Below are 23,156 nucleotides of genomic sequence, written 5' to 3' on the forward strand. Positions count from 1 at the left end.
TAGATTGGGCAGATAGATGGCAAATGGAATTTAATCCGGAGAAATGCGAGGTGATGCACTTTGGCCGGAATAATGTGGAGGGGAGTTATACGATAAAAGGTAGAACTATCCGGAGTATAGATACGCAGAGAGACCTGGGGGTGCAAGTGCACAAGTCCCTGAAGGTGTCGGTGCAGGTGCAGAATGTGATGAGGAAAGCGTATGGTATGTTAGCCTTCATAGGAAGAGGTATAGAATATAAGAGTAGGAGTCTGATGTTGCAGTTGTATAGAACGTTGGTTAGGCCTCACTTGGAGTACTGCGTCCAGTTCTGGTCGCCGTACTACCGGAAGGATGTAGAGATCCTGGAGAGAGTGCAGAGGAGATTTACCAGGATGCTGCCTGGTATGGAAGGGCTGTCTTACGAGGAAAGATTGAACGAACTTGGGCTGTTTTCCCTTGAGAGACATCGGCTGAGGGGGGATCTAATAGAGGTTTATAAGATTATGAAGGAGATAGATAGAGTAAATGGTGGTAAGCTTTTTCCGCTATTAGAAATGGATAGAACGAGGGGTCACGGGCTTAGGGTGAGGGGGGCTAGGTATAAGACAAATATTAGAGGGCAGTTTTTCACGCAAAGGGTAGTGGGGGGTGTGGAATGCACTGCCGAGTAAGGTGGTGGAAGCAGGCACGCTAGGGTTGTTTAAGAGTCACTTAGACAGCCACATGAGCGGGCTACATATAGGGGGATATAGCAGGCCTTACTAAACATTGTAGGCTTGGGATTCCGTTTTTGCCTCAGGGATGTTAGTCTTTGCCTGTTTAATAATGAATTTTTTGTCTCCACAGGCATTTAAGTCCAGCAAGGGGCATGCAGGCAGCAGGTTGTAGTGGGCTGCTCTTGGATGTTGCTTCGGGAGTTGCCTATTGCTTCATGTCGTTAGTGTGCTTAAACTGGACCATCTCAAGGGCAACATGACAGCTCAGAGACTATCTCTGTTACTGTGCGGACACATGGATTTGGGCCTGTGTCTGTGGGAGTTTGCACGTTCTCCCTGTGGTTGCGTGGGTTTCCTCCGGGTGCTCCGGTTTCCTCCCACATCCCAAAGATGCGCTTTTAGGCTGATTGATTGGGTAACAAATTGTCCCTAAATTGGACCTCCCTGATCCTCGCACATTAGGCGTAGACTAAAATCATGAATAGGTCACTGAGACAATGGGACGGCGGCGCGGGCTCGTTGGGCCGAAGGGCCTGTTTCCCGTGCTGTGTTGTTCTTTGTTCATGTGAATGTCTGAGTGTGTATATGTGCATGTATGTAAATGTGTGTGTATGTGTGTATACGAATGTGTGTATACGTATAGATCATAGAAATCCTACAGTGCGAAGGAGGCCATTTGGCCCATCAAGTCTGCACCGAACACAATCCCACCCAGGCCCTACCCCCATATCCCTACATATTTACCCACTAATCCCTCCAACCTACACCTCTCAGGACACTAAGGGGCAATTTACAATGACCAATCAACCTAACCTGCACATCTTTGGACTGTGGGAGGAAACCGGAGCACCCGGAGGAAACCCACACAGACGCAGGGGAGAATGTGCAGACTCCACACAGACAGTGACAAGAGCCGGGAATCGAACCCAGGACCCTGGAGCTGTAAAGCAGCAGTGCTAACCACTATGCTACCATGCCACGGTATATGTGTGTGTATGTGTATTTGTATGTGTGTGTGTATGTGTATATGTGTCTGTCTGTATGTGTGTGTGTCTGTGTGTATATATATGTGTGTACGTGAGTGTGTGTATGTGGATGTGAGTGTGTGTCAGTGTGTGTGTATGTGTCAGTGCCTGTGTGAGTGTGTGTGCGTGTGAGTGTGTGTGTCAGTGTGTGTGTGTCTCTGTGTGTGTGTGTATCAGTGTGTGTGTGTGTGTGAGTGTCTGTGTGTGTGTATCAGTGTGTGTCTCTGTGTGTGTGTGTGTGTGTGTGTGTGTGTGTGAGTGTCTGTGTGTGTGTATCAGTGTGTGTCTCTGTGTGTCTGTGTGTGTGTGTATCAGTGTGTGTGTGTGTGTGTGAGTGTCTGTGTGTGTGTGTCTCTGTGTGTCTGTGTGTGTGTGTGTATCAGTGTGTGTGTGTGTGTGTGTATCAGTGTGTGTGTGTGTGTGTGTGTATCAGTGTGTGTGTGTGTGTGTATCAGTGTGTGTGTGTGTGTGTGTGTGTATCAGTGTGTGTGTGTGTGTGTATCTGTGTGTGTGTGTGTATCTGTGTATGTGTGTGTGTGTGTGAGTGTCTGTGTGTGTCTGTGTATCTGTGTGTGTGTGTGTGTGTGTCTGTGTGTGTGTATCAGTGTGTGTCTCTGTGTGTGTGTGTGTGTGTATCAGTGTGTGTGTGTATCTGTGTGTGTGTGTGTATCTGTGTGTGTGTGTGTGTGTGTGAGTGTCTGTGTGTGTGTATCAGTGTGTGTCTGTGTATCTGTGTGTGTGTGTGTGTGTGAGTGTCTCTGTGTGTGTGTGTGTGTGTGTATCAGTGTGTGTGTGTATCAGTGTGTGTGTGTGTGTATCAGTGTGTGTGTGTGAGTGTGATTATGTGTGTGTGTGTGTCAGTGTGTGTGTGAGTGTGATTATGTGCGTGTGTGTGTGTGTGTGTGTCAGTGTGTGAGTGTGTGTGTGTGTGTGTTTTTGTGTGTGTGTGTGTGTGTCAGTGTGTGAGTGTGTGTGTGAGTGTGTTTTTGTGTGTGTGTGTGTGAGTGTGTTTTTGTGTGTGTGTGTGTGAGTGTGTTTTTGTGTGTGTGTGTGTGAGTGTGTTTTTGTGTGTGTGTGTGTGAGTGTGTTTTTGTGTGTGTGTGTGTGAGTGTGTGAGTGTGTGTGTGTGAGTGTGTTTTTGTGTGTGTGTGTGTGAGTGTGTTTTTGTGTGTGTGTGTGTGAGTGTGTGTGTGTGTGTGAGTGTGTTTTTGTGTGTGTGTGTGTGAGTGTGTTTTTGTGTGTGTGTGTGTGAGTGTGTTTTTGTGTGTGTGTGTGTGAGTGTGTTTTTGTGTGTGTGTGTGTGAGTGTGTTTTTGTGTGTGTGTGTGTGAGTGTGTTTTTGTGTGTGTGTGTGTGAGTGTGTGAGTGTGTGTGTGTGAGTGTGTTTTTGTGTGTGTGTGTGTGAGTGTGTTTTTGTGTGTGTGTGTGTGAGTGTGTGTGTGTGTGTGTGAGTGTGTTTTTGTGTTATTCATTGGTAGGATAGCTCTGGAATGTTTAACTATTTGGAAGCCGGTTTGTGATCAGTGCAGAGAGAGGCAGCGTCTCATACTCAGCCCCAGGGCTCGGTGCTGCTGCCTGTGACTCTGTCAGACTGCATGGGGAACAATAGGAGCACATTGACATAATGAACACTCCTGGATTGCTAAGGAGCGAAGACTGGAGGCAGGAGGGGGAGAGAGGCAGAGTGGGAGACAGGGCTCAGTGTGACTGAGTCCAGGGCTGGCTCTCTCTCACACACTCCATTCAGCGGCACACCACACGGAGCTGCTGCCTCTTTGATGGGGGATGTCTCTCCAGTGATATGTTAAGAGGCAGCTCACGGAGCAGCTGGGTTTGTGTGTGTTTGTGGGGGGGGCAGGGGGAGCGCTGTGGATGACAGTGAGGGGACAGTGTGGATCCAGCAGGGGAAGGGGAGGAGGTGGGTGGGGGGGGGGGGGGGCTGCTGCTGAAGGCAGAGACAGACACAGAGAGAAACGGAGCAAATCTTTGATCCGCAGTATCGACAGTCTTCCATCCACCGAGTGAAACCAGAGATCGGCTGCTGCTGCCGGGGATCTGGACGGAGGTAATGGATGTGAAGGGGGGTTCGGACAGCAGCAGCGAGAGTGCGCGGCCGTCCAACCTGGAGTCATTCGCCAACAGATCCACTCTCCACGGCATCAGTCACATCTTTGCCTACGGCCCCATGAGCCTCCGCCGGTTACTGTGGATGTTCTCGTTCCTGGGCTCCTTCAGCCTCCTCTCCCTGGTGTGTGTGGAACGCGTGACGTATTATTTTGAATATCCCCACGTTACCAAGCTGGATGAGGTGGCCACGGTTAACCTCACCTTCCCTGCCATCACCATCTGTAACCTCAACGAGTTCCGCTTCTCCCAGATCACCCAGAACGACCTGTACCACGTCGGCGAGCTGCTGGCCCTGTTGAACGAGCGCTACGAGATCACCAAGCCGGCGCTGGCCGAGCCCGAGACCCTGGCCGCACTCAGGAAACTGGCCAACTTCCGTCACTTCAAACCCAAACCCTTCAACATGTCCGATTTCTATAACCGCACCGGACACACCATCCACGACATGTTGTTAATGTGCACATACCGCGGGGATAACTGTACCCACCATAACTTCACCACCGTGAGTACACACAGCACGGGGGGGGGGGGGGGGGGGAGGGTGTGGGGTGGGGGGTGTGCAAGGTTTGTGGGGGAGGGGTGTGTGGACGGTGGGGAATGGGGTGTGTGGGGGTGGGGGGGTGGGGGTGGGTGTGTGGGCAGTGGGGAATGGGGTGTGTGGGGGTGGGGGGGTGGGGGTGGGGAATGGGGTGTGTGGGGGTGGGGGGGTGGGGGTGGGTGTGTGGGCAGTGGGGAATGGGGTGTGTGGGGGTGGGGGGGTGGGGGTGGGCGTGTGGGCAGTGGGGAATGGAGTGTGTGGGGGTGGGGGTGTGGGGGTGGGGAATGGGGTGTGTGGGGGTGGGGGGGTGGGGGTGGGTGTGTGGGCAGTGGGGAATGGAGTGTGTGGGGGTGGGGGGGTGGGGTGGGTGTGTGGGGGTGGGTGTATGGGCGGTGGGGAATGGGGTGTGTGGGGGTGGGGGTGTGGGGGTGGGTGTGTGGGGGTGGAGAGGGGTGGGGGGGGGGTTTGTGCGGGGTCAGTGTGAGCAGCCAATAGATTCCGTCGAGGTGAAATGAAACCACGTGTGCAAACCGTACCTCTCAGTGATTGGCTGAATCACTCAGCCTGTTCCGTCTGTTGTCTGTGATAGGAAGCATCCAGACCGCACTCAACCAATCCGGTGCTTGCAAAACCCTAAACAAAGCATTCAGTGTTAGAGATTGGGCAGCACTTTCTGAATAACCCCGAGTGCGCCAACCGCTACAGGAACTGCTCAAGATCATCAGTCGCGATTGCAACGTCGCTCAGTGACACTTGCTGGAATTGACGAGCACTCGTATACAGGAGCTGGGATTCTCCAGTCTCATAAGCCCCATCCTCATTGCCAGCGAGGATGGAGAATTTGACACTCAGCCAAATCTCTGCTCACTGCAGCGGGACTGGAGAATCCTGAGGTCGGGAATTCTGACCAGGGACACGGTCTTTGCAATTCAGAGGAATGTTTTCTAGCTTTGCTCCATGTTCTGAGTTTCCTGGGAGTTGGGGATCTGATAGTTCCCCAGTGCTTTCTCCCTAGCAATGCCTCAGCCAATCAGAGTTGATTTGCCAACTAACCAACATCCTTTTTGTAAATTGTTGGGATTGTTTGAAGTTTTGCACTTTGGTTTTGGTCCTGATGAGTGCGAGATTGAAAGTTTTGACAGGTCTCTCTTTTCAGTAATAATCAGGTCCTGTAATACCCTGCCACTGACAAACTCCAAGTGAGGCCAAGGTCCACACATAGCTACAAAATAGTCCTAAAATCATCCACTGTCAGTTCATCTCTATCGTGGGGGGGAGCAGGGGATAATGTTGCTGTATTGTTAACATCACCAGACCAGTAACCCAGAGACCCAGACTAATGCTCGGGGGGGGACATGGGTTCAAATCCCATCACGGGAATTTAAATGCAAGTAATAAATCTGGAATTGAAACCTCGTCTCAGGAATAGTGACCGTGGAACATTGCCGATTGTTGGAAATGCCCATCTGGGTCAAAAATGTCCTTTCGGGAAGGAAATCTGCTGTTCCTATCTGGTCTGGCCTTCACGTGACTCAGGGCAATCTGCCCTCAGAATCGGCCAAGCCAGTCATTCGGTTCAAAAACAATGAAGGGAAAGGGCGACAGGTGTAGGCCCAGGCAGTGGATTGATATAAAGGCGCTATACAAAGGCAGATTGTCTGGGTATTTAATTCCTTGTTGATCCTCAGATAACTACCTTGCCTGAGACTGACAGCAGCTGCCAGTCACATTGTGTGTCTGATTCCAACACCCTGATTTATCTCGTTCTCTGTGAGATGCAACACTCTTTGCTAATTCCTTGTTGACGATTGTCGAGCTGACACTATCCCCCCCCCCACCCCCGTGCCCCTTCCAAACAGGATCTGGAGAATCATTTCATTTCAGATGCTCGGTGTTAACGCACCTGATTAATCCCTTTATCATGTGATCAAAGCCTTGTTTATTTTCAAATCTCAGGTAATTCATCAGCGATTTTATTAACAGTGCTGAGGTTTAACACTAAAAGTAAAGGTTATTTGGAGTAGCGGTGTTTATTAATAATGTGTGAATTAACGCACAGTAATAGACTGCGGGCCAGGTGAGGCGTTGTGACTGCGGAACGTGGCTCAACAGTCTGCAGTTTAGAAGACTAGGAGGCGACTTGGTCACATGATCTAAGATGCTGAGGGTTATTGACAGGATGGATTGGAGAGGAGGTTTCCTCTTGGGGCAGAACCAGGGTTTGCTGTTTAATAATTAGGCTCAGGAAACTGTCAGCCCAGTGCCCGAGTAACGCAGGGAGACAGCGATGGGGGCCTCTGGTGGGATTCGTGACCCGGCCAATCGTAACTCCCCCAGGCCCTTCAGCACGAGGCTGATTACGATACGGAAATTGTAATTTCCATATGACCAGGGGGCCAGGCCACAGTCTCCAGGCCCACGCGCGTCTCCCCCCCCACACTGGGAGAGGGTCCGATCCGCGGGGTTTACAATTACTGCCCACTAATGGGGACCAGGTATCCTCACCCCAATGTGGGGGGGAACAGAGGCTATTGAGGCCTCCACAGAGGGCGAGGGCAACAGAGGCCCCCTGGCACTGTCCAAAGGACAACCCTGGCACTGGGCAGTGCCAGGGGGTGGGGTCAGAGGGGTCAGGCTGAGTGGGGGTTGGGGGGGGGGTTGCAGGGCCTATTGGGGTGATTGGTGGAGGGGGAGACCCGCTGCCACTCCTCAATAGGATCAGCGGGAGAGGGAGGAGGAGGCGGGCAATCGGATTGGCTACTGGGGAGGTGGGGAAGCCAGCAATCGGGGGTGGGGGGGGGGGAGAGATCCGGAGTCGGCCAATCATGGGCAGGGGGGGTGTGGGAGGCCGGTGATGGGGCAGGGGGGTGGGGCGGGGGGGGTGGGGGGGTGGGGGGGGGGAGCAGGGGGGTGGGGCGGGGGGGGGAGCAGGGGGGTGGGGCGGGGGGGTGGGGGAGGGGTGGGGGTGGTGGGGGGTGGGGGGGAGCAGGGGGGGTGGGGCAGGGGGGTGGGGGGGTGGGGGGGAGGGGTGGGGGTGGTGGGCGCAGTGCGCGCGTGTCAGTCTTCCCGAGCAGTGCCGGAGATTCAACCAACTAAACTCCCCCACCGCCCCCACCCCAAAAACAGCGGGAATTTCCAGCGGCTTTCCCTCATTTTCACCCATTGGGCCCTGATTTCACCGGAATGCCCGTCCCGGGCTTCGCAGGACGGCGTTCCCCATTGGCCTCAGGCAGGCGTGCCGGGGAAATTCCGGTCATAGTTTCTTTCTGGGAAAATGTTTGGGAAGTTGGGATAAATTAAATGGAGGAGACACGACAGCAAGGTTGGAATAACGGGAATGTGTGATGGGAGTGTGACAGGGAGGGACTGAGTGAACTCGCCGATAAGGTCAGGAAGAGAAAAGAAGCGAACGGACAAAACCAGCGGCTCTGTGTCCGAATGGATATGGTGTTGATGATTGGATCATCAGGGAGATAAAACAGGAGGAGGCCATTCGGCCCCTCGAGCCTGTTCTACCATTCAATAGGGACATGGCTGATCCGGCATCCCTCACATCCATTTTCCTGTCCTTTCCCCGTAATCCTCGATTCCCTTCCTGATCAAAAACCTCTCTATCTCAGCCTTAAATATTCCTAAGCCCTCTGCCCCATCCTCCCAGCGACAAGGAGTTCCAAAGACTCACAACCCTCTGAGAGAAGCAATCTCTCCTCGTCTCAGTGTTAAATTGGTGTCCCTTTATTCTGGGATTGTTCTCTCTGATCCTAGACTCTCCCATGAGGGGAAACACCCTCTCAGCATTGACCCTGTCAAACCCCTTAAGAATCTGATCTGTTTTAATGAGATCACCTCTCGTTCAATGAGCTCCAGCCTGTTTAACCTTTCCTCATAAGACAATCTCTCCGTACCAAGGATCATCGCAGTGAACCTTCTCTGAACTGCCTCCAATCAAATAATACCCTGTCTTAGATAAGGGAACCAAAACTGCTCACAGTGCTGCAGATGTGGTCTCACCAGTATCTTATGCAGTTGCAGCAAGACTCCCGATGACTCACCCCCTTGAAGTAAGGGCCAATAATCCATTAGCCTTCCTGATTACCTGCTCTACCTGTGTGCCAGCTTTCTGTGTCTCATGCATAAGTTCCCCCAAGTGCCTTTCTGCAGTTTTTCTCCATTTAATTAATTCTCTGTTCTTTTGTTCTTCATTCCAAAATGAACAACTTCCCATTTCATTCTCCAATTTGAGACTCTGTCTTTTTGTTATTTATTTAACCTATCGCTATCCCATTGTAAACTGTTCATATCCCTCTCGCAGCTTGCCTTTCCATCTATTTTTATGTCGTTTGTAAATTTACCGACAGTACATTCACTTCCTTTCTCCAAATCATTAATATATACTATAAACAGTTGTGGTCTCAGGGCTGATCCCTGAGGAACCACATTGGTTACAGATCACCAACCTGAAAAACAAACCCTTATCCTGTTCCCTGATCATTAGCCAATTCTCTATCTGTGCCAATATACCACCTCTAACACCTTTCCAGCCAGGTATCCATCCCGTGTACCCTGCTGTTTCTGTTCTGTCTGGCACATGGCGTAGGCAGTAATCCTGAGATCACTACCTTTGAGATCTGACTTTTCAGTTTGTTTCCTCGCTCCCTGTATTCTGCTTTTAGGACCTCATCCCTTTTTTAAACAGTGCTGTTTGTACCAATGTGTACTACCGCCACTGACTGTTCACCCTCCCCCTCCAGAATATCCTGCAGCCACTCTGAGACGTCCTTGACCATAGCACCAGGGAGGTAACGTACCATCCTGGAGTCTTGTTTGCGGCCACAGAAACTCCTGTCTATTCCCTGTACAATTGAATCCCCTGTAACTATTGCACTGGAACACTTTTTACCCTCCCCTCTGCAGCAGAACCAACCGTGGTGTAATGGATTTAGTTGTTGCTGTTTCCCCAGAGAGGTTATTCCCCCCAACAGTATCCAAAGCCGTATATCTGTTCTGCAGGGGAATGGTCACAGGAGATTCCTGCACTACCTGCCTGTCTCTCTCACTCTGTCTGCTGGTCACCCATTCCCTGTGGAGTCTGAGCCTGCGATGTGACCACCGCTCTATACGTGCTATCCACGATACTCTCTGCCTCACAGATGTTCCACAGTGTCCCCAGCCGCTGCTCCAGCTCTGAAACCCGAGCTACCAGGAGTTACAGCCGGAGACACTCCCTGACGCGTAACCAACAATACAACATAGCAATAAAAATCTGACAGTCATTCCAGAGACCTGGCTGCAGGGTGACAAATTCTGGCCTCTGAATATTCAAATCTCCATGACTTCGAATCATAGAATCCCTACAGTGCAGAAGGAGGCCATTCGGCCCATTGAGTCTGCACCAATAACTATCCCACCCAGGCCCGATGCCCATAACCCCCCATATTTACCCTGCTAACCCCCCCAACACTAGGGTTAATTTATCATGGCTAATCAACCGAGCCCACACGTCTTTGGACTGTGGGAGAAAACCAGAGCACCCAGAGGAAACCCACGCAGGCACGAGGAGGATGTGCAGACTCCACGCGGACAGTGACCTGAGGCCGGAACTGAACCCAGGTCCCTGGCGCTGCGAGGCAGCCGTGCTAACCACTGTGCCACCGTGCTGCCTGTACTCAGTGGAGTTTAGAAAAAGGAGGCGATTTTATTGAGACGTCAAAGAGCTGTGAATGTCAGGGTTTCTCTCTTTCAGAGGGTTGTGGATTCCTCATCACTGAACAGATCCAAGAGGTGGATCAACAGATATTTGGATGCCGAAGTAATTCAGGATCTGGGCCTATTACAGGACAGTAGGGTTGAGGCAGAGAATCTGCCACGATTATATTGAAGGACAGAACAGTCTTGAAGGGACGAATGGCCAACTCCTGCCCCAGTTTCCGAGCTCCGTGTGGAGATTAATTCCGATGTAAGAGACTCAAATAGAAGTTAATCAAACTGTCATGTGTCCACAGTTCCTCCGGGAGAGGGCCAATAAAAACTCAGGGATGAATCACCTTCCCGAATCATCACTTTCTCCCCGGGATTTCAAACAGTCAGCTCTGTAAGTTTCATCACTAACTCACTACCCCGGTTCGAGCTCTGCTATCTGACACACACCTCACTGCGGAATCCAGATTGGTGGTAATTTGGGATAAGATTTCTCTGCCTGCTGTGTTTGTGGCAGACAGTTCCCCAGAGGGATCTACTAAACCGTTCACACTCATTGGCTGCGTCTCAGCTTCAGGAAGGATGTCTAACACCTGGAGCGATTGTTAACCAGGATGGTTCCAGGGATCATAGAATTCCGATAGTGCAGAAGGAGGCCATTCGGCCCATCAAATCTGCACCGACCACAATCCCAGCCAGGCCCTATCCTTGTAACCCCCCGTAACTCCCCCAAAACTGAGGGGCAATCTCATCCAGACCTCTTCCCCGCAGCCCCAAGCATTTACCCCACTAATCTCCCTAACCTATACATCTTGGGACACTAAGGAGCAATTTAACACCAAACCTGCACACCATTGGACTCTGGGGGGAAACCGGAGCACCCGGAGGAAACCCTCGCAGACACGGGGAGAATGTGCAGACTCTGCACAGACAGTGACCCGAGCCGGGAATCGAACCTGGGTCCCTGATGCTGTGAGGCAGCAGTGCTAACCCGCTGTGCCATCCCTGAGGGTGAGGGAGTTCTGTGGGGAGGCCGGAGCAGGTGGGATTGATTCCGGGGGGATGAAACTGAAGGGAGACGTTTAATAAAGGTGTTTTTTCCAGAGTGAGACAGAGAAACCGTTCCCACTGGAGGAGGGAGAGTATCAGAGGGAGTCGGACAGACAGTAACTGGCAAAGAGAGGATAACACTTTCACACAATGACCCCCTCACGGTGAGCTCCTGGGCACTGGCTGCTCTCTCTACTCAACAAGGGATCCTTGGAATTCATTCCCACGGGAAGTAGTTGATGCCAAAACATTGAATGTATTTAAGAGGCAGCGGATATCGCACTGGGGACCAATGGGGTCAATGGTTATGGGGAGAAAGCAGAATTAGGCGATTGAGTTGGACAATCAGCCCTGATGGTGATGAATGGGGGAGCAGGCTCGAGGGGCTGAATGGCCCCCTCCTGCTCCGATCGATGTTTGTTCAGGAATATTTATTTACACGCTAACTATTTACAAAGTTAAATATGAGGGAGGGACGGCTGGAGTTACTGTCTGAGATACTTCACACTCATCTCTCAGTGAGAGACGTCACTCAGCTCAGGAGCTATTATTAGAATTAAACCTTTAATATACCCCCCCCCCACCACACCCCTTCCCCTCACCCCCCCCCCCAACACGGCCCCTCTCACACCCCCCCACACAACTCCCCAACTCCCCACACAACTCCCCAACTCCCCCATCCCACCCCCACCCCCCGAGTCTTTACTCCTGTCGGATCAGACACACATCCTGCTGCTTCCAGCTATCCCAGTCCCATCCCCCTACACCTCCCAGATTCTTCATCCTCCAGTATTATACACCCCTCCCCACCCCCCTCCCCCACCCCCTCCCCCCCCCCTCCCCTCCCCCACCCCCTCCCCCTCCCTCCCCCTCCCCCACCCCCACCCCCTCCCCCCTCCCCCACCCCCTCCCCCCTCCCCACCCCCTCCCCCCACCCCTCCCCACCCCTCCCCCTCCCCTCCCTCCCCCACCCCTCCCCCACCCCCTCCCCTCCCCCACCCCCACCCCCTCCCTCCCCCTCCCCCACCCCCCCTCCCCCTCCCCCTCCCCCTCCCCCTCCCCCTCAGAGTTTCCTCTCTCAATGGGAATGTTCCTTTGCTGATATCCCCTCTCTCTATCGGATGGAGTGCAGAGCTGCTCCTGACGGTTCCTGTTTCTCTGATCTCAGGTTCTAAGGGGCTGTCACTCGCGGTTACCCTCACTCTGGGGGTAAAGTTCGGGGTACTCACAAATAAGGCAGGTCTCTTCCTTCGAAGGGCGCCTGACTCTGTCTGGACCACAGCCTCACTGCTGTCACCCCCTGACCATCCAGAAGGACAAGGGAGCAGCTACCTGGGGACACACCCAGGCCCCCCCCACAAGCCACTCAAAGTAAAGTTTATGTATTAGTGTCAGAATTTGGCTCACATTAACACTGCAATGAAGTTACTGTGAAATTCCCCTTGTTGCCAAACTCTGGTGCCTATTTGAGTCAATGCACCCTAACCAGCACGTCCTTCAGACTGTGGGAGGAAACCCAGGCAGAAACGGGGAGAATGTGCAGACTCCACACAGACAGTGACCCAAGGCCGGGAATCGAATCCCGGTCCCTGGCGCTGTGAGGCAGCCGTGCTAACCCACGGAGCCGCTGTGCCGCCTCCGTACTCACCGTCCTGACTGGGAAATATATCACCATTTCTTCACTGCCCCAGTGGCTGTGCCTACACCCCGAGCGGTTCCAGGTGGCAGCTCACTGTTTCGAGAGCAGTGAAATTGCTGATCTGTGATTCTCACAATCCCATAAAGAATTAAATAAAATCACACACTTACCATAGGTGAAGGTGCCGGTGAGCCACAGGGGAAAAGCGCTCCTGAATTTCCAGAACCTTCCGTTACTACCTCACTGGCAGAGTCCTGAGATGGTTGGTGCCTTTGGAAGAGATTCTCGGTGAGGCGGAGGGTCAGGGTGACATTAAGAAGATTTCAGTATTCAGCTGCAATGTTCGAGATCTCTTCAGGAAAGTCTTAGAAATGCTTTTAGAAAAGTACGGTGTGGTCAGGTCACACTAACATGGGGTTACTAAAGAGAAACCTGGTTTGATAGACTTATTAGAGAGTCAATAAAGGAGAACCAGTAGATGTAATGTATTTGATTTTCCTGCGACGATGTGACATTCAGTAAATTGGGTTTCTATTCTCTCGAGCTGAGAGGAATGAGATCTGATTGAAAGATGGAAAGGTTGGACATTGAGAGGTTGTTTCATTGGTCAGGGAATCCGAAACACGGCAGAGTCTCAGGATAAGAGGCTGATTATTTGGAATTGAGATGTGGAGAAATGTCTTCACTCCGAGTGTGTGAATTCTCTGTCTGGGAGGGGTGTGGAGATTCTATCGCTGAATCATTGGGATAGAAACGGGGTGAGAGGCTGAATGTTTACAACATTTCAGAAGTATTTAGATGAGCATTTGGAATGTGATAGCAACAAGGCTACAGATCGAGGACTGGAAAACGGGGTGAGAATAGATAGGGGCTTGATGGCCAGTTCAGACATATTGGGCCGAAGGGCCTCTCTCCAGGCTGGCAGGGGGTGGGGTGGGGGGAGAGGCTGGTAGGGGTGTGGGGTGGGGGGAGAGGCTGGTGGGGGTGGGGGAGAGGCAGGCGGGGGTGGGGGGGGGAGACACTAGCAGGCCCAGAGATCTCAGATACGTTGGCTGTGACCGTGTGGAATCTAAATGGTAGAACTGAGAAACACAAATGGACAAAAACCACGAGTGGGGGTTTAAACCCCAAAGTGTTTGGTGATGTTGGAAATGAGATGAAACAGGAAGTTGTTGGCAGCGTGGGACATTTAATTAGAGCACCGTTAGTGACAGTTACTGCAGGATTGGATGGGCTGGATGGCCTCCTTCTGCACTGTGGGGTTTCGATGTAATTATATTTGTGACTTTAACCTGCGAATAGACCGGGCAAACCCAATCAGCACATTGATAAATTCGTTAGGAATATTTCTGTGGCTTTGCCCTTTGATCATATTTCAGCCGGAGATTTGATGGAATTTCTGGGAAGTAAGCGGAATGTTGTTTCTTTGGACTTTCCGCGATTCTCCCTCTCAGCGTTCTGGGAGCCGCGTTTGGAAACTCCGAGATGTGGGATGTTCCAGGATTCTCTGAGAACGTCAGCACTGATCCCACTCCAGTTTAACCCAGGGAAACCTCTGGGAATGAAAATCTGGATTGAATCAAAGTGACCTGATCGATTGTTGTAGAAATCCAATGATTGGAGTGAAATCTGAGCCTCTCGGGGAATCCTGTCTGCCGGGTGTTTCTGGGAATTCAGTCAATCCAAATCGGTTCGTTTACAGAAATCACCAGCTAGTTTCAGGGAAATTCCTCAGGATCTGGGATATTTAATCAGCTGCTAATTCACTGGGATCTCGAGTCAAAGGGATAAATACAGGATTCACAATTCCCCAATCTCCACATTCGTGAACTTGTCAGCGTTCAGTATAAACCCTGCACACAAACTCTCAACTCAAAGGCCATTTTGTCCAGCATTCCTGTGCGACCATCCCACACACACCCCTCTCCCAACCACTCCCTTCCCCTCCCTCTTCATGCTCACCCCGTCCCATTCCCCCCCTCCGTCCCCGCTCTCCCCTCCCATCCTGCGCTCTCCCCCTCCCCCGCTCACCCCATCCCCCTCCCCTGCCCTCCTATCCCGTCCCCCACCCACTCCACCTGCTCCCTCACCCACTCTCCCCCTTCCTCCTCCTCCCCTTCCCCACATTCCAGCCTGCTCTCCGACCTCCCGCACTCACCCCCTGCCCTGTTCTGCCCGGAATACACTGCCCAAAATACACTGCCTGGAATACGCTGCCTGGAATACCCTGCCCGGGATACGCCACCCAGGATACGCCACCCAGGATACGCTGCCCGGGAATACGCTGCACAGGGTACGTCACCCGGAATACGCCGCCTGGAATACGCTGCCAGGAATACAGTGCCTGGAATACGCTGCCCAGAATACCATACCAGGAATACAGTGCCCAGAATACGCTGCCCGGAGTACGCTGCCAGGAATGCACTGCCCGGAGTACACTGCCCGGAATACACTGCCCGGAATACACTGCCTGGAATACGCTACGTGGGGTACGCTGCCCGGAATACACTAGCCAGAATACACTGCTCAGAATATGCTACCCGGAATTCACAGCCTGGAATACGCTGCCCGGAATGATAGTGGAAGTAGGAAACATCACACTGCCTGGGATATGCTGCCAGGAATACGCTACCCAGAATACGCTACCCGGAATACACTGCCCAGAATATGCTGCCCCAAATACACTGCCTGGAATACACTACGCGGGGTATGCTGCCTGGAATACACTGCCCGGAATACACTAGCTGGAATACTCTGCCCAGAATACACTGCCCGGAATTTGCTGCCCCAAATACACTGCCCCGAATACACTGTAACGGATAAACTGCCCAGAATTCATGGCCTGGAATACACTGTAATGGATACACTGCCCGGAATACACGGCCTGGAATGGTAGTGGAAGCTAGAAACTTCACACTGCCTGGAATACGCTGCCCGGAATACGCTGCCCGGAGTATGCTGCCCGGAGTACGCTGCCCGGAATACGCTGCCCGGAATATGCGGCCTGAAATACACTGCCCACAATGCACTGCCCGAAATGCACTGTCTGGAATACACTGCAACGGATACACTGCCCGGAATACACTGCCCGGGGTACGCTGCCCAGAGTACGCTGCCTGTAATACGCTGCCCTGAATACGCTGCCTGAAATACACTGTCCAGAATACACTGTAACAGATACACTGCCCGGAATACACGGCCTGGAATATACTGTTTGGAATACACTGCCCGGGGTTCACTGCCTGTAATATGCTGCCCGGACTACGCTGCCAGGAATAAGCTGCTCGGAATACACTGTCCGGAATACACTGTAACAGATACACTGCCCGGAATACACTGCCCGGGGTACGCTGCCCAGAGTACGCTGCCCAGAGTACACTGCCTGTAATACGCTGCCCTGAACACGCTGCCCGCAATACACTGTCCAGAATACACTGTAACAGATACACTGCCCGGAATACACGGCCTGGAATATACTGCTTGGAATATGCTACCTGGCATACGCTGCCCGGAATACGCTGCCCGGAATACGCTGCCCGGAATACGCTGCCTGGAATATGCTACCTGGCATACGCTGCCCGGAATACGCTGCCCGGAATACACTGCCCGGAATACGCCGCCTGGAATACGCTGCCTGGAATACGCTGCCTGGGGTTCACTGCCTGGAATACGCTACCTATAATACAGTGCCTGGAATACACTGCCCGGAATACGCTGCCCGGCGTACGCTGCCCAGAATACGCTGCCAGGAATACGCTGCCAGGATTACACTAACTGGAATACACTGCCTGGAATACGCTGCCCGGAATACCATACCCGGAATATGCTGCCCGGAATACACAGCCAGGAATACACTCCCAGGAATACCATACCCAGAATACACTGCCAGGAATACGCTACCCGGAATACACTGTCCAGGATACACTGTAATGGGTACACTGTCCAGAATGCGCTGCCCGGAATATGCTGCCCGGAATACATTGCCCAGAATACATGGTCTGGAATACACAGCCCGGAATACGCTGCTCGGAATACGGTGCCCAGAATACACTGTAACGGATACACTGCCCGGAATACACAGCCTGGAATGGTAGTGGAAGCAGGAAACATCACACTGCCCGGAATACGCTGCCAGGAGTACACTGCCAGGAATACGCTACCCAGAATATGCTACCCGGAATACACTGCCCAGAATACTCTGCCCCGAATACGCTGCCTGGAATATGCTACGCAGGGTTCGCTGCCTGGAATACACTGCCCGGAATACACTGTTCGAAATACGCTGTCCGGAATACGCTGCCTGGAACACAGTGCCCAGAATACACTGCCCAGAATACACTGTAACGAATACACTGCCCAGAATACACTGCCCGGAATACACTGTAACGGATACACTGCCCAGAATACACGGCCTGGAATACACAGCCCAGAGTACACAGCCCAGAGTACACTGCCCGGAATACGCCATCCGGAATACACTGCCGGGAATACACTGTCCCGGAATACACTGCCCGGGGTACGCTGCCCGGAATACTCTGCCCGGAATACGCTGTCTGGAATACGCTGTCCGGAATATGCTGCCCGGAATACGCTGCTCTGAATACACAGTCCGGAATACGTTGCCCAGAATACGCTGCCTGGAATACACCGCCCAGGGTACATTGCCCGGAATACGCTGCCCGGGGTACACAGCCTGGGATACACTGCCCAGAATACACTGTCCCGGATACACTGTCCTGGAATGGTAGTGGAAGCTGGTAACCTCACACCCTTTAAAAAACATTTGGATGAATTCTTGAAACATCAGAACATTCAGGGATATGGGATAAGTGCTGGAAAATGGGATTAGTGTGACTTTAGTATCAGTTATTGCTGGTACAGACTCGATGGGCTGAAGGACCTTTCTGCACTCTGGGTTCTGTTGATCCTATCAATATTTGAGTGTCACCAGTAAGCTGGCAATGACTCGATGACTATGATTGTATAGGGGGTGGGTGGTTAAGGAGATGTGTCCAGTGACCATGTCTCCCTCTGCACTGCCAGGCTGCAGAGGAAGGGTCCCCCAACGATTCTATTGGTTGGGTAGGTTCGGGATGGGGGTCTTGTGGCTGGACTGTCCCCTCTAGCCCTGGGAAAGGGGTCCTGTTTTCGCCTGGTGAAGTCAAACACCATCCTGGGATAAGATGTTAATTATTGTCTCTGTCCTCTGAAAGCTCTGATGTTCTCAGGTCCATGTCCCCTGGACAGTTGGAAGGCTCCCAAATCATTGCAGCAGAAGGGATTCCTCTATCTCAGTCTAGGAAGCAACAGGTGTGAGAATATCCCTTTACAAAAGATCATAAGAACCAGGAGCAGGAGTAGGCCATCTGGCCCCTCGGGCCTGCCCCACCATTCAATAAGGTCATGGCTGATCTTTTCATGGACTCAGCTCCACTTACCCGCCCGCTCACCGTAACACTTAATTCCTTTACTGTTCAAAAATTTATCTATCCTTGCCTGAACAGCCCTCTGACTGACAGAAGCCACTCACTTTCACGGGGGCGGGGGCATATCCTTCTCCTCAGCTGTTCACTCAGCCCCCATTGTTTTAACACAGCATTCGTTTCAAATTGCTGAGCCTTCATAGAAAGCGTAGATCCTTTGAGATACTTTCCAGACCCTCGAAAACTTTTGTTTCCTTTCGATTTCTGTCCATTCCTTTGAACTCTCGTTTGATTGACAGCTTTACTGGTTTTTACAGTCAGCTGCGTTTATTTCTTTCTCTTCACGCTTGAATGTATCTCATGTACCTCCTATTCATCCTGGGCTGCAATGTTAGCTGATTTGAAACGGCCTGTAGCTGCTTGTGGTCAATGATCCCACCAGTGGGAAAGGTCGGAAATTCCCGCTGTCCGATACTTGGTCCTGTCATGTGTGATGTCCAGACATTGAAATGAATCGGAGTGAAGACGCATTTTTGTCATTGGCATTCTCAGTTTCTCTCTCTCTGTTTGTTTCTTTCTCTTCCAGTTTCTCTCTGTCTCAGTTCTTTCTCAGTTCCTCTCTCTTTCAGTTTCTCTCTCAGTTTTTCTCTCTTAGTTTCTTTCTGTCTCTCAGTTTTCCCCTCTTTCACTCTCTCACTCAGTTTCTCTCTCTGTTTCTCTCTCTCTCAGTTTCTCTTTCTCTCTCACTCTGTTTCTCGTTCCCTCTCTGTTTCAATGCCAGGTCTCTTTCCCATTTTACCTACAAATCTCTCATTCTGCTTCAATTTTCTTTTCTCTCTGTTTCACATTCTCTCTATCTATATCACTCTCTCTTGTTCTGTCTCTCTCTGTTCAGCTTCTCAGCGTTTCCATCACTTGCTGCCTCTCCCAGTGCCTTCCGCTCGCTTTCCTCGATATGATCTCACTGTGTCCAGATCGACAGTCAGGGCCCAGACCACTCATCCTCTCACCCTGAGCCACACACTGACCTCCCGGAGTGGGACTGGGTTACACCATGCAGCTGAAATGAGGAGAGTGTTTGAGTCAGGCTGGTTCGATGTGGAGTGCCACACTGTCAGAGGGTCAGTGCTGAGGGAGTGCCGCACTGTCAGAGGGTCAGTGCTGAGGGAGTGCCACACTGTCAGAGGGTCAGTACTGAGGGAGTGCCGCACTGTCAGAGGGTCAGTGCTGAGGGAGTGCCGCACTGTCAGAGGGTCAGTGCTGAGGGAGTGCCACACTGTCAGAGGGTCAGTACTGAGAGAGTGCCGCACTGTCAGAGGGTCAGTACTGAGGGAGTGCCGCACTGTCAGAGGGTCAGTACTGAGGGAGCGCCGCACTGTCAGAGAGTCAGTACTGAGGGAGCGCCGCACTGTCAGAGGGTCAGTACTGAGGGAGCGCCGCACTGTCAGAGGGTCAGTACTGAGGGAGTGCCGCACTGTCAGAGGGTCAGTACTGAGGGAGTGCCGCACTGTCAGAGGGTCAGTGCTGAGGGAGTGCCGCACTGTCAGAGAGTCAGTACTGAGGGAGTGCCGCACTGTCAGAGGGTCAGTACTGAGGGAGTGCCGCACTGTCAGAGAGTCAGTACTGAGGGAGCGCCGCACTGTCAGAGGGTCAGTACTGAGGGAGCGCCGCACTGTCAGAGGGTCAGTACTGAGGGAGTGCCGCACTGTCAGAGGGTCAGTGCTGAGGGAGCGCCGCACTGTCAGAGGGTCAGTGCTGAGGGAGTGCCGCACTGTCAGAGGGTCAGTGCTGAGAGAGTGCCGCACTGTCAGAGGGTCAGTGCTGAGGGAGTGCCGCACTGTCAGAGGGTCAGTACTGAGGGAGTGCCGCACTGTCAGAGGGTCAGTGCTGAGGGAGTGCCGCACTGTCAGAGGGTTGAACAGAGATGGAGGGTTGTTTCTCTGTCGCTGGTGCCTCACTGTTCTGTCACAGCTGCTAAACCAGCTTCCTGATCAGAAAAAACACAGTTTGTTAGCTCCTGGAATAGGTGTGTTTACGAGAGGGAAATACTCACAAACCCTCTGCACAAAACCAGGGCCAGCTTGTCAGGCAGTTTCTAAACCCAGTGGCACTGCCTCAGATATTCCGATCAGGTAAAACCCGTCCGTCATCACCTATCAGCATGTGAGTGATCCTCGTTCCAACAGCGAGACTCAGTGTCAGGGCTGATTCATCACCCTCACTCAGAGACTGGATTACAGTGCTTTATTCAAAAGGCTTTAAAAACCTGACATTTGAGAAAGATACATCAGAATATCAGGAATGTTCATCTTAATACTTACTCTAACCCCGTGCTGTACCTGTCCTGGGAGTGTTTGATGGGGGACAGTGTAGAGGGAGCTTTACTCTGTATCTAACCCCGTGCTGTACCTGTCCTGGGAGTGTTTGATGGGGGACAGTGTAGAGGGAGCTTTACTCTGTATCTAACCCAGTGCTGTACCTGTCCTGGGAGTGTTTGATGGGGGACAGTGTAGAGGGAGCTTTACTCTGTATCTAACCCCGTGCTGTATCTGTCCTGGGAGTGTTTGATGGGGGACAGTGTAGAGGGAGCTTTACTCTGTATCTAACCCCGTGCTGTACCTGTCCTGGGAGTGTTTGATGGGGGACAGTGTAGAGGGAGCTTTACTCTGTATCTAACCCCGTGCTGTACCTGTCCTGGGAGTGTTTGATGGGGGCGACAGTGTAGAGGGAGCTTTACTCTGTATCTAACCCCATGCTGTACCTGTCCTGGGAGTGTTTGATGGGGGCGACAGTGTAGAGGGAGATTTATTCTGTATCTAACCCCGTGATGATTTGGTTGATTTTGGATCTGAAACAGGATTTGTTGATGTTAATTTTGGGGCTTGAACGCTATTGGATAATTTGTCTCGGTGAATCTGGATGTACGTTTCTATCTGTGATGCTAGACTGTGATTGGCTATTGTGCCTGGGATGTGATTGGCTATTATGGATGGGATCTGCGAGGGGATTGGATGATTTAAGAATATTCTAGTAGATCCTTCCTCCCATTGGCCGCTCCAGCGGTTTGTTGTGAACTGTATTTTAACCGTTTCCCTTCCTCTGGCTCTAACACCAGGCATCGAGCAGCAGACACCGGGGATAGTCTTCCCTTTTAACTCAGACATTGATCGGAACACAGAGAGGCCATTCAGCCCCTCCAGCTCCTTCTGGCATTGAGTTGGATCCTCGATCTGTATCCTAACTCCATCCCCGTGCCGTGCTCACCTGCCCCTACATCCCCTTCACCCCCTGTCCACCTGAACTCCCATCCTATTGATTCCCTGGGATCTCTCTGTCTCCCAGTCAATCCACTGGATTACCCTGGAATCTGGCCAGGAGAAGGCCATTCGGCCCATCGAGTATTTTCCACACAGATCAGGGCTGGTTATGTCTCTGGACACCATTCCCCACCTCCCCCAGATCCTCTGATGTCAGGAGAATCCGGAAACTCATCGATTTCCATCTCAAAGTCGCTCAGCGAGTGAGGGGATGGTGCCCCTGGGGAGAGAATTCCAGAGGTTCACCATCCCCCGAGGGAAGAAATTCCTCCCCACCTCAGTGCTAAATGAGTTCACTCACCCGAGGAAGGAGCAGCGCTCCGAAAGCTCGTGGTTCCAAATAAACCAATGGATTTTAACCTGGTGTTATGGCTTGTCCCTTACCCGGGGAGCGTGCCCCCGGGTTGTAGACCCATCCAGCCAGGGAAAACATCCTCTCCAGATCCACGCCCTGTCAAGAAATTTGCATTTTCCAATGCGGTCATCTCCCATCCTTCGACAGTCTGGAGAACAGTAACTTCATTGCAGTGTTAATGTAAGCCACTATGACACTAATGGATTAATAGACAAATACAGGCCCAGTTTCCACAATTTCCCTTCATAAGGCAATCCCTCCATCCCAGGGATTCATCGGGTAAATCCCCCCCCTTGTGGTCAGGAGACCAAAATGTACACAATACTCCGGCTCAGTCCCAGGCACTATACGAATGCAGCAAGACATTTTCACTCCGATCGCCTGATGATGAAGGGTGATGCACCATTTTCCTTCCTAACTGATGTGACTCATGAACAAGGGCACCCAACTCCCTCTGGACATTGAGATCCGTTGAATCTCTCTGTTTCCATGGATCTCCTGGGATCTCCCTGTCCCTGGGAGATTCCTTGGAGCTCACGATCTGCTGCAGCTGTCGGAGATCACTCAACCTTGTCAATGCTGGGATCACTCTGCCCAGTGTCGATCTCTGGAATCACTCGGTCCCCAGTTGATCTCCTCAGATCACTCTGTCTGCCTGAAGGCAGATTCTCCCCTCATCCCTGTCTGATTGCCCCAATTTGGGAGGATTGTCCAGGAGCTCTGGAGCAGGGATCTTTGCCATGGAATTCCCGTGTTAATGAACTCACTGGAGCTGCCTTGTTAAACCGGGTAGAATTCTGGTCCAATCATTGCTCAGCACCCAGAGAGTGGGAGCAGGAAACAGCCCAGTCTGGTGTAGACGGGCTGAATGGCCACATACATTACTGGACAGTGTCCACACCTTCCCGATACAGCGCAGTGTCACCAGCCAGTGTCTCTAGTGACTGGGACAGACACAAACCCGTCCTCCTTCCTCATGTGAACACAGTATCACCGACTCTCATTAACCCCCCATCGGGCTGAGAACAGAAACCGCAAACTGACCCAGCAAACTGACCCAGCAAACTGACCCAACAAACTGACCCAGCAAACTCACCCAGCAAACTCACCCAACAAACTGACCCAACAAACTCACCCAACAAACTCACCCAGCAAACTCACCCAGCAAACTCACCCAACAAACTCACCCAGCAAACTCACCCAACAAACTCACCCAACAAACTCACCCAACAAACTCACCCAACAAACTGACCCAACAAACTCACCCAACAAACTCACCCAACAAACT

General features: G+C 52.1%; 1 protein-coding gene across 1 annotated transcript in view; it reads left to right on the top strand.

The window, feature by feature from the left end:
- Window positions 1-3,790: 3,790 nt before the first annotated feature.
- The window catches only part of LOC145339409 (acid-sensing ion channel 1C-like), a 63,949-nt gene continuing 44,583 nt past the window's right edge, over window positions 3,791-23,156 (top strand). The window contains exon 1 of the mRNA XM_080183860.1: window positions 3,791-4,351. Coding sequence (XP_080039986.1) covers window positions 3,791-4,351 — 561 coding nt within the window. The remainder of the gene's footprint in view (window positions 4,352-23,156) is intronic.

Source organism: Carcharhinus amblyrhynchos, unplaced genomic scaffold (genome assembly GCF_965287045.1).
Source record: "Carcharhinus amblyrhynchos unplaced genomic scaffold, sCarAmb.v2.hapA scaffold_451, whole genome shotgun sequence".
Classification (NCBI taxonomy): Eukaryota; Metazoa; Chordata; class Chondrichthyes; order Carcharhiniformes; family Carcharhinidae; genus Carcharhinus; species Carcharhinus amblyrhynchos.